Genomic DNA, 17,520 nt, shown 5'->3' on the forward strand with positions numbered 1-17,520 from the left:
TACTGAACTTCTGCATATCTGGAATCTGAAATACTGGCCTATGCTATGTCAAATCCTGATAGATAGCATGTGTCACCACGAAATCACATTTTTATTGCTGTGCTTGTACTTAGTGAATCTGTTTTCTTTTTACAATTAAGAGTCTGAGAAAAAAAAGCACAGCTTAAAATTTAAGGCATTAAACTAACCTTCCTAACTTCCTTTGCTATCTTTCAGCTAATGCATAAATTCAGTGCAAATCTCCTTCTGATATTCCTGGTTTGGATCACTCTATCCCAATGTTTTATCAACTAATATAAAAATAGACATTGTTATGACAAAAGCTTGAACCTGTTAGAAACATCATCATTCTTGTTTTTAATCCCTGTATATTTTTTCCCTGAGAATATTTTGATTTATTCTTGTGCAAGTTATCCTTAAGGGATGGTGGGCACCAACTGTGCTGGTATTTAAAAGGCCAGGCAGAATGACTTCTGTCCATATTCAATAAGCCCCCTGACCCCAGAAGTCCTTTTCTGTGTATTTTTAATTGGCAATCATTAACTGGTTTTATGCAAACATATTTTCTATAGACAAATATATGAAATTCTTAGTATTTCTTTTTAGCATAGTACTTTCTACATGGTTCAGACTGTGGTCTGATTGCAGATGATTCAGCTAGGTAATTACTCCTTTTGTCTTCAAAACAGCTTAGATAATTGTTGTTTATTTTGCATATTAGAGTTCAGATCATGAACAGTGCATTTTCCTCTTTTGTCTTTCTTTCCATCAAGAGAGTCTGGGTTTGTTTTTCTTCTTTCTTGCATTTATGGTTATGTTAGAATCTGACTTAAAAACATAATTTTAACTGGATGCAAGAACATTAGTAAATTATCCTCTTAAATCTGGTATGACTGATCGTAACTCAATAAATAGTTAGGGAAGCCAATACTGGTTTTGTTACTCTGATCTTAATTTCAGTGCCAGTTTTAAATCCTTGCTGTTTTAAAACTTTTTGCAGCTGCCTACAGAGTCATTGTTTTATCGAGCTGTTCTTCAGGTTATTATAGAAGAAATTTATGGTGTCACCAAAAGGTAGGAAGCTCTGAATTCACAGAATACAAACTAAAGATTGATCTGATTCTCTTCCACCTCTGTGTTGTAGAGAAAGTATGTTTTGGAAAGCAGAAGGACATAGTAATCAGTCTCATCAGGTTGTATATACACATTGGTATTAAAATGCAAGATAGATTTGCTCATCCTCAATCCACATCACAAATGTATTGCCCTTTCTTTACCTGTAGCTGAATTGGCCCTCTTTGGTACTGGGTACATGGGTAAAGCTCATCTTCACCTGAGAATACTCACCAAATGCACTGAAAAGTCAGCACAATCCTGGGCTACCCTGTCATGCAGAAGTCCTGGCAGCTTTGATACTGCAGATGGAAAAAGGCATTTCTGTTTGTCCTGAGAGAAACTGCTGACAGCTCGATGGCCATCATGGCTCTAAAGAGCTACTCACTGCCTGTGCCTTCATTGGCAAATGCTGCTTCCTTGTAGGAATGGGATTTGGAGAGCTGCTGCTGAGGACCTGACATCTACATTATACTCTTCTGTGGCTGCAGTTGAATTAGATTTTATCTTATTCTGTGGGATGTATGCCTGTTAGCACTTGGAGCACATCCAGAAGCACACCTTCCAGTTTAATTTAGTTTGAAAATAAACCATTTTTTGAGCTCTGATACTATTTCACGGTGTGAGCCAAGGCATAAGAGGTGGGAAAAACCAGAAAATTCACTTCAGAAGTATACTCCTGATCTAAAATAAGTGCTAATGCAAATACCCTTAAAACTTCTGCTGGATGTAGAGTCAGACAGATTACCTTTCAGAAGATCAAATTCCTGAAAGAAGAAATGCTTCTTTATTTTAAAATTGCATAAAATATCACACAAAAAGTCAGGGCTGCTAAATTACGAAGAAAAGAAAACTGTGGGGTAGATTTTTCAGTTTTTGAAGGAAGTATGATTTGGAGGAAGTAATTAAGATTATATGTCTGTAATGAACACAATGGCTACCTTGGAAAGACCTGTCTCACCCCCATTTATTTTTTTTTCTGAGCAAGATATTAAATACCCATCTTCCTAGGAATGACGTAACATCATAATCATTAACTGATTCTCAGTCTGCATCAGCCTAAATGTTTAGGTGTATTTGAATATTAAATATGACAGCAGAAATTATTCTCAATGAGTGAGGGTCCTTGACAGCTAGGACTTAGAACTGCCACTGAGTGAAATCTATTGAAATCTTTCTGTTGACTTCAGATGTTTGTTCTGGGTTTTAGGTAAGGAGATAGGTTTTACTAAGAATAAAGAGGGAGAAAAGTAAGATACTGAGATACTTCTATTCAGTTTTTCACTGGGAGGGTGTGGAGAGAGTGTATTTCTTGTTAAGTAATTCAGTAGCTGAAAATTCTGTACCTGAATCTTTAACCCCTACTCTAGGAGAGAAATAATGTTAGACTCAGTCAAGAAAGTGAATTCTGACTTCACAAAAAGTTAGTGTGTTTTTTCTCCAAGATTTTAAGCACAGAGAAGAGAGCAAATATGAGTGGTCTGCTAGGATTCATTCTTCCTATATGTTTTTTATGTTTTTGTGAATTATTTTAGCATGTTTTTTGAAACAACACACATTTTCATCTGGCTTGAAATGCAAGCTATTGAGTTATGAACAGGACAGATTTCTGGCATCATTTAGTGCAATAAAAATTGAAAGGATAACACCAGGTAACAAGCAAAGGTGGCATTTTTTCAGTTCAGTGGTTGCTGTTAAATAAATTACAGCAGCATCATGGTAGATTATGGAAGTAGTATAGAAGTATAGAAGGAAATGTCTGTCATTGGAAATAATAATTTTGTCATTCATATAAGGAAAAAAAATGTTAATGAAGAAATTAAAAAGAAACTTCAACTCTCTCAGAATTTTAGGTAAAATAATAACTGTATTATAACCATAATACAGTTACACATTTGCTGTGTCTAGAAGTTACTTCAAGTATTAGCTAGATTGTTTTAAGTGGAAGGGGGAAAAAGGAAAGTTGTTACTAACTTGGCAGTAGTAGCCATCCAACTGATTTATTTCTTCTGTTAAAAATATCTGAATTCTGTTGTTGGATATATAAAAGCCTACACCTCAGTACTGTACTTGCAGTGATCGACATGTTGGAAAAACCTTCTCCAAATCATCCTCCTTCATAGATTATGTCAGACGGTCTCTGAAAAAGCTGGAACTGGATGATTCAAAGGTGAGTCCCTAATTAGTGACTATGTGAAATTGTTTTATCCATATAATTTCTTAAGTCAGCACCACAATGCAATGTTTGAGCAATTGAGTTGATTTATGTCATATGTTGCTGTATGAACATTATATTTGAAGACTTAATACCTTTTCAATAGTAAATGTTAAGGAAACAGATGAAGATTTGAAATCACTTTGTTAGAGAAAAAGAAGTAAATATAAAGTAGAGATTTAAAATAATTTTGAGATTTTATTTATGTTCTTGAGTATCTTCTCTTATTCTTAGTCCTACAACTGCTCAATTGGTCAACAGATGGCAACATAGCATTAGGCATGGAATATGATTGTGTGAAGATCACAGCCATGTTTTGAGAACAAGTTGTGCAAAGGAGACACTAGAAAGTACTAGACAGATTATTAACAAATTAAGTACAATCAAAGGAAAAGTGGGAGGGGCAAGCATGTAAAATATTTAAGGTAAATGTTGTTGCAGTCTCTAGTAATGTTTAAAACCTGTAGTCAAAATGTCAAATCACTTAAAATTTGCCAGGCACATCAAAGCATGAGCTAGGAGAAACAGGCAAAACCAAATAAGCAAGTCAATTCAAATGGCATTGGAATCATCCTGACAGCATTAAGAAAAGGACTTATGCCTGAGGTGTGGTGTATTTTAAAATTATTATATTTAACTCTGTAGTTAGCAAATCAAACCTAGAGAATGTAGTTACCTGTTTGCTTTTCTGTATGAATAGGTACTAACAGGATGTGTTCACCCCATCTAGAAATAAAATTATGTCTTTCTTCATGTGTGCACAGTCACCCAAAAGCAATAGTGCACTGTTTGTGTAATAATCAGTTCACAAGATCATTGATTGAACTCTGCTAGTGCAGATTTGTTCACTGTTTTCTTTAAAACCAATAAGCATAGAAAGTTTGTGTCAAGAGGTCTAATTTTAGATATGTTGCCTTTTGCTAAGAAGGGTCTGGACAAATGCAAGTTGCCCTGAGACAAAGATGTCTGTCAACACTACTTCAAGCTGCACATTTATGTGGTTGCTAAAGACCTGATTCAAATAAATGCTTACTTTTGCTCATGTTTCTCCTTATTTTATGTGCAGCTGGCTGCATACTGAAGACTGGATTTTATGCTGATGTAAACAATAATATTTTTTATTTCCCAGCTATATTGAAATCTGCAGCAGCACAAAACCAGTGCTATTTTGATACTACTGAGAGGAAAGTTGTTACTGCTCCCTTAACAGTGGTTCTGACCCTGCAGTTTTCATGGTGAAGTCAGCACTGTATCTACACAATATTGGAGAATGTGTTAAATGCCTCTCTTCAGAAAAAAAAATACTTACATAGCTAGAAATGCGATGAAGCCTAAACATTTGCTCTGAAAGACAACAAAATCAAAGAGAATTTATGTGGAATTTGAGTTTTTAGCTCTATTTAGAAATGAACAAAAGAGCAGCTGTACTGCATAGACCAAATGTGTACTTTATCTCTGGCAGTGGACAAAAACTGATGCATTGGGAAGAATATAAGGTGGGAGCAAGCATGCATGAAGCACACTTCCAGAATAATCAAAAATGTCCTTGTCATTCACCAAAAAAAAGGGAGGCAATAATTTTCTTGATGCATAAATATATTTAGATTATATTAAAAAACAGCTAAAACGTAGTGGCATTGTGTAATACAACCAAAGAACTATGAGAAAAAAATTGTTTCCATATGGGTTTCTGTTTCACATGTGCAAAGATATTTTCTAAAATACAGAAGTCAAGAAACTGTGAGTCTCCAGTCTTTTACTAGGCTTATCAGAATATTAAACAGAATTTCATCTCTGTATGATAATAAAAGTACTGGAAAGGAAAATAGAGGAGTAGAGGCACTGTCTCTAGGAGTCCTTGCCAGGGTTTGGTAGCTTGTCATGGTAAAATCTTGCATGGTTTTTATCACTGAAGCTGAATCTGTACTGTGGGATGTAAACACTCTTCTAAACTTAACGGTTCATGATAAGCCTCGCAGCTGCTTCCTTTATACACACCAATACCTCTGTTTCTGATCAAAAGGTAGCTCTGGAGCAATCTAGTCATTTTCCAGTTTGGACAATTGTGGAGGCAGGATAAAGAGTGCAAGTATATAGAACATGTAACCTGCCTTGATACTCATTTTTGTAAGTGTGTGCCTTTTGCTAAATATTGAACTGATGGAGACTCACCAGGTATAATTATCCAAATACCAAGGTTTTTTTGGCTGTTGATATTAAGTAAAGATAAGTTCTTGAATCCTGCCAATAGAATCCTGCCAATAATTCATGTGAAGAAATCCCTCTGTGTCTTTCCTTTGTAAAATAGATATGAAGTTTTTGCTTATGTGAAGCAAGAATTAGACTCTTTATGAAAAGTGTCTCAGTCAGAAATCAGTTAGAGTGAAAAAACACAGTAAAACAGTTTCTCTACCAAAAAAAAATGCATCTATCAATAACCTAGTACCATTCATTGTTAAGAATACTGTTCAAGGGCTGAAGTTTCCTATTAGATGAGCCAAAAAAAATTCCTCCATGGTGTTTCTTTTAGTATGGGAGAGCCTGTCAATTAAACACCTAAAAGCAAATGAAATCCATTTTTCTGCCTTGGTACAGGACCATTCCCTTCACACATCTCTTCACCTCAGTAGTAAAAATGAGGTATAAACCATGACTACTGAATTTCTGACAAAACATTCTCATTCTGTGAGGGCAGGGAAAGGTCTTGTAGTGTGAGCATGCTGCTTCACAGGTATGGTTATATTGCTTATAGCTTCAGAATTAATGGAATTGCTCTCTGGGCCATGGATCATAAAATCATAGAAGGGATGTTAATGATCATCTAGTTCCAGCCCCCCCTGCTATGGGCAGGGACACCTTCCACTAGGCCAAATTGCTGAAAGCCCCATCCAGCCTGGTTTGAACATTGCCAGGGATGGGGCATCCACAGCTTCTCTGCAAACCTGTGCCATGTCTCACCACCCCCATAGTGAAGAATTTCTTCCTTATGTAATCTAAACCTCCTCATTCATTTTAAAGGCATTTCTCCTTGTCCTGTCACTACATGCCTTTGTGAATAGTCCCTCTCCACCTCTCTTGTTGGCCCCCTTTAGGTACTGGAAGGTGCTTTAAGGTCTCCTTGGAGCCTTCATTTCTCCAGGCTGCACAGCCCCAACACTCTTAGCCTGCTGGCCACAACTCTTTTACTGTGGCCATTCAGTGAATTCCTTGCCCACTGAGTGGTCTCTAGTTTTAAGACGAGGATGTCATGTGGGATAATGGGAAATATTTTGCACAAGTCCAGGTAATAATGTCAGTTGCTCTTTCCTTATCAAGCAATGCTGTATCTCCTTCATAGAAGGCCACCAGCTTTGAAGGCACAGTTTGCCATCAATGACCATGTTGACTGTCGCCAATCACCCTCTTCATTTCCTATGTGTCTTAGCATAGTTTTCAGGAGGATCTAATGCATGATCTTAGGCATCGAGGTGAGACTGACTGACCTGTACTTCCCTAGGCCTTCAGTTTTTTTTCCTTTTTGAAAATAAGTTATGGATTATGTTCCCCTTTTTCCATGGGAACTTTACTTGGCTGACATTCTCAAATATGCTGAATAGTGGCTTAGCAACTTCATCTGCCAGTTCCTTCAGGACCTACAGACGTATCTCATCAGATCCTATGGACTTGAGCATCTTCAGGCTCCTAAGATGTTCTTGAGCCTGATCTTCTCCTACAGTGAGCAGTTCTTCATTTAGTTAGTCATTGCCTTTGCCTTCTGCAGCTTCGATGGTGTGGCTGAAACACTTGCTGGTGAAGACTCAGTCAAAAAAACCTGTTGAGTATCTCAGCATTCTCCATAAGCTGTGCAACAAGTCTCCTGTTCTGGAGAGTTCACACATGTACCTATAGAAGCTTTTCTTGTTGCTCTTGATGTCAGTCAAGTTTAATTCTGTGAGAACTTTATCTTTCCTAACCTGATCCCTGGGTGCTTGGACAATATCTGTGTTCCTCCCTGGCTGCTTGTTCTTGCTTCCACTCTTGATAGCCTTCCCTTTTGTTGTTTCATTTGTTTAGGAGATCATTGTTCCTCCCTGCTGACCTCATGGCATTTTTGCCTGACTTCCTCTTTAAGCCTGGAGTATTAACCAGCCTTCATAGGCCTTTTTTCCCTCCAGGGCTTCATGCTATGGTACTCTGTCAAGCTGATCCCAGAAGTCTGGTCTCCTGAAATCCAAGATAATGAGTTTGCTGTGTGCTCTTCTTGCTGCCCCAAGGACCTTGAATTCCACTATTTCATGGTCACTGCAGTCAGGGCTTCCCCTTGAGCTTCACATTCCCCACCAGGCATTCCTTATTGGTGAGAACTGAGAGCATTGGCTCTCCTATCTCATGGGAAGGTAGTACTCATCAATGCATTCCACGAACCTCCTAGGTTGCTTATGCCCTGCTGTGTTGAACCTCCAACAGATACTGGTGTGGTTGAAGTGCCCCATGAGGACAAGGACTTGTGAAAGTGAGGCTGCTCCTTTGTGCTTGTAGAGAGCCATGCCTAGAGATGCCTGCACAGGGCTGCAGTAATTGGATACATACCAAAGCAGTATTTTGTTCCTGATTGTTTTCTTTGTCATAATTCACTCTGTTCCTACAGACTCTGTGTTGTACAGACAGAGCATTAAGGGTCATAGAGATTTGGGAGACATTCTTTCTATGGCAAGATTTCTTTTTCCTTTTGTTGACCATTTTACCTAATTAATGTGAATGGGGAACTCTCTTTTGGGAGAATGGAGCATTCATCCCTGTTCTCTCTCAGAGTAGCTGGCCCCTCTGATACTTGTTAGCCTTTTTGCTTTCAAGCAGCAAGAGCAACTCCTTCCTCTTCAGCTCAAAACATGTTTCAGCTGTTTGTAGCTGCTTTGCAAATGCATTTAAAATGAAGCCTCTTTATTAACAGATCTGATATTGCTGCTTAAGGCAATAAGTGCTACAAATAGCATTGCCAAGGCAAAAAGTCCTCATGGAAGTATTTATGTATTTCTAGAGTTTTTAAGAAAGAAAACTCAAAACTCTTTAGGTTTCCTGGTGTCCTGTTCTTCCTGGGGTAGATTAGCAAAAGATCTTTCATAGGAGCTAGCTTAAGGTGATTAAATGGAGAAAGTGCTTACAAAACTAAGGCCTGGATATGTGTCTGACAGCCTTTGGGATCTATTGACTTGGTGCTTTTGCAAACTCCAGACTATTTAATTTTGAGTTGTAAAGCTGGAAGACAATACTGAAATCAGAATTTGTGCAAAACAAAATTTTTTTTCACTAATTGCTTTTTTTTTATCAGACAAGTCAGGGTTTTTTTGCATTTGATAAGTGGAGATGGGTTACTCTTAGCTTACTGCAGACTGTCCTTGACTTGTAAATTGTCCTCAGCAGTGACTAGTGGAGTATCATAAAATGCAGTTTGCAAATGAAGGGAGATAACATGAAGCTTACTGTGTGGTTTAATTTTCTCTTACTTTAAAAAGTGTTGGAAAACCACTCACTTAAGGCTGGGAAACTGTCAGTAGTGGAATTGTGTAATACTTTAAGACGTGAACTAACCTGAATATATGCAGCTGTACTAACTGGAACTAACAAGAATTTTTGCAAGAAATGGGGAAGAGAGGGACTTTTAGCCTAAGATTTCTTACTATCTTAATGTCTACCCCACAGCCAGTATCAGTGTGAATATCTTGAAATGACAGTGAATATCTGAAACTGGTTGGTCTTTGCTAAGAATATTTGTAATTTGGTGTGTTTTATTGTGTTCAGCCATTGGGCAAACATGGAGCCAAAGCCAAAACAATGCTCTCCACTTTCCCCTGAATCCTGAAACAGCAATTAACTGAGACAGTAAAAGCAGTCAAAAAATGAAGGTACTGCATGGATTTACACACTTAATGCATTTTGCAATTGTTGAAGAGTTGACTTTCTTCACTGTTTTCTTGGACAGGAGGAATTTCATCTCACAGACTTCCTGTGTTCTTTGTTAGTTAGGGAAGTAGTAAATGATGGCTCAGATAACACTTGCATAGCACTCTATAAAGTGTAAGCATATAATGCTATTTTTAAGCATAACTGTTTTTCACTTAGACAAAATATTATCCCAGTTATGGCACTGTAGCATTTTACTCTGACAAGGAGTCCTAAGAGATGTGACTTGTATCCCAATTAGGTATAATTATAAATAATATAGATTCCATTCATTTGAAATGCATTTTAAACAAAGTTCTAAATAAACTTAAGTCTTTCAGTAATTTCATTATCTGTTTTCAGTTATTTTACAGTATATAACATTACATTATTTTTAACTACCTTAGTCATGGAAAAGTAGTAAAATTTCCTGTTAGGTATGTTTTCCCAAATGTTTTGAACTGATCTAAGACACTGCTCTGCTAGAAGGATTGCCTTACAGTTTTCTTGTACTCTCATTAGTGTTCCTGGTAGTGCTGGTACAAGTAGAGAGAGGAAACATGGAATTGTGCAGTAAGTGCAGGAAGAAGCAGTCCCTTTGAGCAAAGAGGAATTGCATCTAACAGACTGTGGAATAGCATCCTTAGGCTGTCTCTTCTCTGGAGGACATGTGCAGCATTGGGCAGTAAAAGAGACTTTGATTCAGTGAAAATACTCAGTCTAGGAAAGGATACAGTGCTGAAAAAATCCTCTCTGAAGAAACATGAAGTGTGTTATCAGTAATTGCCCCACACCTTGTGCCTGAACATTTTCTATTCAGCCTGTGCTCTATCAGCATGCCTGTGGGACTGCAGTCCAAGGTGGGTGTGCTCAGGTGTGCGGTATCTCCCAGGCTCTCAGAGCTCTGTGACAGTCTCACTGTGGTCACAACAGACCAGTCAGCCCTATGGCTCATGTTTAGTGCCATCTCCACCATATGGTATTTATGGTATACATGGTATACCTATGTGGTATTGTTATAACTAGGTCACTGGAGACCTTGCCAGGTCGTCTTGCTTGTTCTGGCTGTTTGAGTGACCACATCAATCCACAAAGAAATTAGTTCAAAATAAAGCTTGCACCACCATCACAATGCAAAGAGATGAGGTCCTTTTGTTGACAACCTGATAAAGACCAGGAGACATGGTAGCTGTATCATGGAGGAAATACTGGCTAAAATGAAATTAAGGTTACTTCAGTGTCAGTAGCATAAGCTAGATCTTTGAGTGCAGAGTCATTATTAAGATGAATATGTATATTTGAGTTTTTTCAGGTTCATAGTATCAACATCAAAATGTAAGGAAAAAGTTCAGTGCATATATATGAAGAATTTTTTTTTGGATACACAAGCAAGTTACAACACAGAGAACAGTTGCTTGGACAACTTCAGTGGCTGAATGAGCTTGCTTTGCATGTGGAAGTACAATTCTTCTTCAAAAATGCCAAGAGTAAACTACTCCTACTTGATCTTGGAAAGAGAGCTGAAGTTTGTGTTAGGTACCGAAGGCAGGTGGAAAGCTGGTGCAGTTTCAGACAAAGCCAATGTTATCTGGATTTTAGTTGTTTTCTATGAATTGACCACATGGCTAACTACCAGTTACCCTTTTCATGCCCTTCTCTACCAATGCTTTTCAATGGACACTTTCTCTCTTTTCCAGCTGAGCTGTTGATTCGGTTCACTCACCAAACTGTTATCTGAGCCAGTTTGGAATAGTCTAGTCTATCCATGACAGCAGGATGTGTTCAGTCAGAATGTGTGATAGGCAGGGAAGGAATGGAAAAGCACATTTTTGAGTACAGCAGTGTGCAAGAGACATTTTTGACCTACTTTCTATTTGCCAAACATTTCACATCTTGTTTTCTTTTCATTTGAATGCTTCATCTTGAAAAATGGAGAACATAAAGGAAGCAAAAGCTGAAAGGTTTCAAGATCACATTTTTCTGAATATAGATCTTTGTATTTTAATTCCAAATAGCCTGTAATTTCAAAAAATCCATTATACTAAAACCCTATTAATACTCAGTTGAAATGAAAAGCTTATAGGGCAGAGGTTAAATAAACTATTTTGTTTATTTCATGACCAGCATATTTTAGTTGATTTGACTGTTTAGAGGGGAAGAGAAAAACAAAAAGAACTCTAAAATATTTGCACAGCTTCACAGTAAATAAAATAGCAATAAGACCAAAAAAAATCTTGTTAGTCCACATTAGTACTGCTGGATAAGCTACTCAGCCTTGCCATTGCAGTTGGGAAAATGTACTTTCTAAATCAAAAAAATATGACTGAAATACTACAAAAGCTTTTTTCTGATCTCTTGTTTTAAAGCAGAGTTAGAATTATGCATCATTCCTGAAAATAATATTTGTCAGGAATGATATTCTAAAAGTTTCTTGTGATTGAGACTGACAACCTTGCCAGTCCTTAATTAACCTCTAAGAGAAAATGTTTCTTCAAGTTTTTGGCTGATTGGTTTGGGGTTTTTTGGTTGGTTGGTTGGTTTTTTGTTTTTGTTTGTTTGTTTGGGGTTTTTTGGTTGTGTTTTTGTTTGTTTGGGTTTTTTTGTTTGTTTGTTTGTTTGTTTGTTTTTTGGTTTTTTTTTTGTTTGGCTTGGTATGGGTTTTTTTCTGCAATTCAAGCCCATTGGTTCTTGCCCTATCCATGACAGCCACAGTGAACAAACTGTTCCCTACTTCTTGATGATAGCCCTGTAAAAACTGCTATTAACCCCACTCTCAATTTTGTCTCATTTAGCCTGATCAGTTCAGTTCTCTGAGTCTTTCTTCATAGGTCATGTTTTCTAGATCTCTGATCTATTTTCCTTCTCAGGGCTTTTTCAGACAGTTCATTTCTTTCTTTGAAATCTGATGCCCAAAAATGGATGCAGTATTCCAGCTAGAGCTTTTCCACTGCCAGAGTTGAAGGATTACTTCCTGCACTTTGCAGGCTGCTTTCCCATACATGTCACAGAATGGTGATTGTTGGGTTTTTTTTGCAGTAGCACAACTGTGACTCTCTCTCATCTTGTGATCTGCTGTCTTCTAGACTGTCATTGGGTGCTCCCCATCCTGAACAGCTGATTATTTCTGCCTGAGCCTAGTCCCTTCTGCTTTTCTGCACAGCATTTCAAACTTCTCCTCTAAACAATGCTCCAGTTTCTGAAAGTTATTTTAAGTTCTGGCAATGTCTTCCTGTTGCACATTTGAAGACTTAGCTAATGTGGTTTCTCTTCTATTGTCTGAATTCTTAATGAAAATATTGCATTCCGTAATGGACCTCCAGTCAGCAGGTTGTTCCAGTTGCTCAAAGACCCATTAGGAGCCACTCTCTGGTTATGGTCATTCAAACAGTCTTGCTGACTTTTTTGCACTTTATACTGAAGCTTGTTTGCTAAATTTGCTTATAAAATTATTATGGGGAAATGTTATGAAAAATCTTTTTGAAATCAAAATATATGAGAACCAGTTGTTTTTGTCTGTCATGAATCCTTTTACCCTCATTACAAGTGAAGTAGACTGATTGTGATTTATTCTTGACGAATTTGTGTTGATTATTACTCATTTGCTCATCTTTCAGTGGTTTTAAATTCTTTATTTGTTCTGGTTTTTTCAGTGCATTGGATCTGAACTTTCTGCTCTGTAATAAAAGACATATATCTGCTATCTGTCTGACATATTCTCTTTGAGAACTTCTCAGTGACAATGAGTAATAGGTCTGAGGTCACTTCAGCCCCTTCTGGGCTGTCCCAAGATAAAATTTATAATACTCACCTGATTTGAAAACTCACATATTTTTCATATTTTTTTAAAATGTTTCCTGGTTTGTTTCCCTATTTTAGACAAAGATTTTACTTCTTTGCATCTGTATTAGCCACATGCTCTCAGATGTTTCTTCTAACAAAATATGCAAAAATTTATTGAGCACTTCAGCTTTCTTAGTCTTTTGTCATAGAGTCATGGACTCATTTAGGCTGAAAAAGACTTTTAAGAGCAGCAATTCCAACCATTAACTCGACACTGCAAGTCTACCACCAAACCATGTCCCTCAGTGCCACATCTCCATGTCTGTCAGAGCCGTTACTTTGCTGCAAAGTCTGGACTCCCTCATTCCATAGCCACAACAGAACAGCCATGCTGCAAAACTCCCAGTACTGCAGAAGTGCATCAGGCTCTTCCAGCTGTGCTCTTCCCAGCAGCCTCCATCAGCAATAATGCTGCAATCCTTCTTCCCACTTCTTTGGCTAGCTCAAGTGTGTTGTTCAGTGTCCAGGACTGTGGTCAGCAGAGCAGACACACCATGACCTTCACAAGCCAGGAGATGTGGTGGTCTGGCTGCCCTGTAGAGAGCATGCTTTGTGAAGAGCTGTCATGGTCACAGCTGCAGCAGCTGCTCTGCTGCACTGGCCAACAAGGGCTGAAAAGGCTTGGTCAAGTTTCTGGACCGTCTGTGTATGAAATTCAGCCTCAAATCATGGCATTTATAGTCGTAGCAGCAGTGCTGGCCACTCTCCACTTCACTGTGTAATTTTCATTTAAGAATGACTGGAGTTTTCTGAATAATGGATATATCTCAGTATTTCATGTCAGTGGAAAATGCTGTGTGAAGAACAGTTACTCTAAATAAGAATTGAGAAACTGCTGTTGGAAAATTATTATAAAGATTAGCAAAGTCCTAATTTCAAAAACAAAACACAGATTGCATTTTGTCATGTGAAAATATTTAATTCTGAATTTCCCTTGAAAAAGTAACTTCAGTAACTCTGATATCTCTTTTTTTAATCCCTTGCAGCTCCCAGACAGCTGTATAATGGATTACTATGAAAAGTACAAGCACAGAATGAATGAGCTTGAAGCATTTAATATGGTAAAAGTTATAGGAATAATACTACTACCTTGCATGTATATGTGCTAGTCTAGAACAAAGCCCTGTTAAGTTTTATGTGGAGGTGGATGTCTTACACTGTGGTATGCAATCTCAAAAAACAAAGCAGTTCCCCCTTCCATACTTTGGAGCCTATCCTATTCCAGAACTATATTAGGTGTAAGTAAAGTAATAATGTGCACACATGGTAGATTCTTTTTCAAGAGGGACTGTTGCACTGGAAAATGGAATGTCAGTCTCCTTTTAAATCTAGACTGGTCTCCATGCAGTTATTTCATAAAAAACTCTTTTTATTGAAATTCATTATTTCCCTCTTTAAAATTGTTCTGCTACATTTAATATTATTTTCTTGTTGGACAATGTCTGAAAAACAACTAATAACATATTTCCCTGACTTTATGGCATTCCATGTATTTTTGATCTTTAATATAATCTGTTTTGAAGATGTCCATCCCATAGGGAGAACTAGCAAGGCGACATTTATACAACAGAACTCCTAAAAAATGATTGACCTTCCTGGAATTGTTGTGAGGAAGTGTAGCCATTTGGAAGTGTATTGCCTGTCTTTCCCAAAAGGATTATAGCATCTAATCTTTCTTTCAGTTGAAGGTTGTTCTGGCTCCTTGCATAGAAGTTTTGATACTTCTGGATCGTCTTTGCTACCTGAAGGAGCAGGTATTTTTGCATTCTCTTTTATGATACCTAAAGGCTACATCACTGAAATGAGACTATTTCAGTCAATTTATTACTGTGCAGACGAAAAGTCTCTGTTGCAGAATTATTATTCTCATCATATTTGCAAAAGTATAAGCATTCATTCTATTTAGTATACACATATGCCCAGCAGATGTTTTTATTTTCAACAAAGCAGCAACAGTAAAGTTTATGCTCTCTTAATTGTATAGTAATTACTAGTCAATAGATAGTAAAAAATAAATTAATCAAAGATGCATGAAATCTCATTTTATACACTGTAATGAGATATTTAATAATTTAAATTTTTTGGAAATGCTAAACAAATATTGTGCTGTTAATACTCAAACTTTCAATTAATGTGCTTTGGAACATATAATTCAAAAAATCTTGAATTAGATCCAAAATGTTTATGACTTTCTTTTACTGTTTCTTAATTAAGAGCAATAATGAGAGAGGGTGCACTTTTTCTAACTGTATGGGTCAGCTGAGGTACATTTGACTAACATGCAGCCTGGATATATTTTACAAATATAGATCTGGGATATAACAAGCAAATGCTACTACATTTGCTCCACAATGACTTCCATTATTACACTGTTTCTTCTACCACTGATTTGGAGCTTGGCCTGGTTAACTTGAAAGCACTGGCAATACTTTTTCTGCACCAGTAAACATTTTTCACACAACTAATAATTTCCTAGGAGGAAATGGTATCATCTTCCAGCTTCTGTTCTGGGCCATGGTCAAAAGAAAATTTTAAAATAAAGTTTAAACTCATTCATATGAATAGCTGTGGTTTTCCCCTATAAACCTTTCATTTTAACAACTCTGTTTTATCATAAGTAAAAACTCACTTTATTCTCTGTCACGGTGCACTTGGAACAACTGAATTGTAGTAAATGTATGCCTTTGTTCTAACTGGTATTTTTACTGAGAGCCAGTTTGAAATAGTTAAATAATGATGTGTTTTCCCAAAAGCCAACCAGCTAAAAATTGCATAGAAATATGTATGATTTCCAAGGTGGTAGATCAAACTTGCTGCATATACCACTAATTCACCTTTTCTAAATGTAATATAAGCATGGATTTCATCTTGTACTGAATGATTCACAAAATGTTTAGGAAGAAAAATAAAAGTTATAAAAGCCAAATGGAGCATGATGACCAGATCCAGCCAGCCTGATTCCTTTGAAAAGTTAATTAGCTGCAGTAGTAGAATGTGCAACATAAAATGAGTATGACATGATCCTTAATTTCTTTGCCCTGGTTCAACCAAAAAGCAAAGCTTTATTGATGAAGCAGGTGGGAAGCTATCACTTGATAGCACTAGAAATAATTAAATTACCTTAAAATTGATCCTGTTATGGGTGTCCTTTTTTCACAACAAACTTACCCCCATTTTCTTATTATATAAGTGGGTTTTCTGCTTTACATTAGGATAATTCTATTTATTTTCAATTTTGTATTTCAAAATGTGGACTTCCTACAATATTTTAGCTCATAAGTTAAACAAATTTTTATGCACTTCAATCATATGTCATTTTCAGGAAAACATTGCCTGGTCTGGACTTGTGAAGTTATTTGATCCTGTGAAGTCCCCGAGATGCTATGCAGTTATTGCTCTGAAGCACCAGTCATGTTCTTAAATGGAAGCAAATTGCAAAGAGGTTGAAAATTCTGAACTGATAGTGCTGTTTCCTCCCTTTTATTCTGTTATTTTTAATTGGTTCCTCAAGTACAATGTTTGCTTTTCAGATGCAAAAGAAAAAAGTGCAATGCTTCTTTGAATCTTCAGAAATAAATATCTTCTTTATAAATATGATTGCTTCCTTATGTCAGTTATTAATGTTGAACATCTGACTTGGTTATAAATGTTACATTATAAATGTGATTATTATTTAAAATAGCATTTCTGTTTCTTCTTTTTAAGGTATTATGCTTGTGTATCCTTTCTCTTCATATTTCTAATCTCAAGATAACCTCAATTTTTACCTATGGCTGGTATCAGCAGTCTCACAGTCTCAGACTAGGCACAATTTTTCTTTTCTCGATTCAGATGGTGCAGAGTATAAACAGAAAAAAAGCCTGCACTGTAAACAAGAGGCTTGTAGGCACACAATTTGTGGTATTTAGGAGTGGGGCTGGGGCCAAGCCTCATCCCCAATGGGTACATCTGTGAAGACCTGGAGCTCCCAGGGGCAGTGACCAGCCACTAAAGGGAACAGAGGGCACACAGGTGCAGTGCATCAACATGAGGGTAGAAAAGGTTGGGCTAAAGAACAAGAAGAGCAGATGCTTGCAGCTTTCTGAAGTGATGTCACTCTGCTTGGGCAGATGCCCGCAGCCTTCTGATGGGGTGTGGTGTTCCTCTGTGTGGGTGACAGCTTAAAGGCTTCCCAAATAACAGGGGATACTCTGTGTATCGTGGCCATCTCGAATGTGGCATGTGCTGTGCCATATGCTGTGTCAGAGGCTCATAGTCTAAATGGGGTCTTTGTGCTGCCTCTTCTTCAGGTCATCAGCATCAGCTTATTTCTAGAGCAGCATAGAAGAGCCTAAGTAGTGACTACCTGCAAAGGACAGTTTTATATCAACCCCTTCTTCATTCAGGCATTTTCCTGGCATGAACTTGCTGGCCTGTCACTCTGAAAAAAATAT

General features: G+C 37.3%; 1 protein-coding gene across 3 annotated transcripts in view; it reads left to right on the forward strand.

Annotated features, from left to right (window-relative positions):
- The window catches only part of METTL25 (methyltransferase like 25), a 45,984-nt gene extending 29,303 nt beyond the window's left edge, over positions 1-16,681 (forward strand). For 2 of the 3 annotated variants that reach the window (XM_050969689.1, XM_030238414.2), the window contains 5 exons: positions 1,001-1,074; positions 3,190-3,283; positions 14,074-14,148; positions 14,770-14,841; positions 16,410-16,681. In XM_050969689.1, coding sequence (XP_050825646.1) covers positions 1,001-1,074; positions 3,190-3,283; positions 14,074-14,148; positions 14,770-14,841; positions 16,410-16,508 — 414 coding nt within the window. In that variant the 3' untranslated portion in view covers positions 16,509-16,681. Of the gene's footprint in view, positions 1-1,000; positions 1,075-3,163; positions 3,284-14,073; positions 14,149-14,769; positions 14,843-16,409 lie in introns of those variants that run through there. The other variant, XR_007776530.1, reaches the window with a different exon arrangement.
- The last annotated feature ends 839 nt before the right edge of the window (positions 16,682-17,520 follow it).

This window comes from Serinus canaria, chromosome 1A (assembly GCF_022539315.1).
Source record: "Serinus canaria isolate serCan28SL12 chromosome 1A, serCan2020, whole genome shotgun sequence".
NCBI classification, from domain to species: Eukaryota; Metazoa; Chordata; class Aves; order Passeriformes; family Fringillidae; genus Serinus; species Serinus canaria.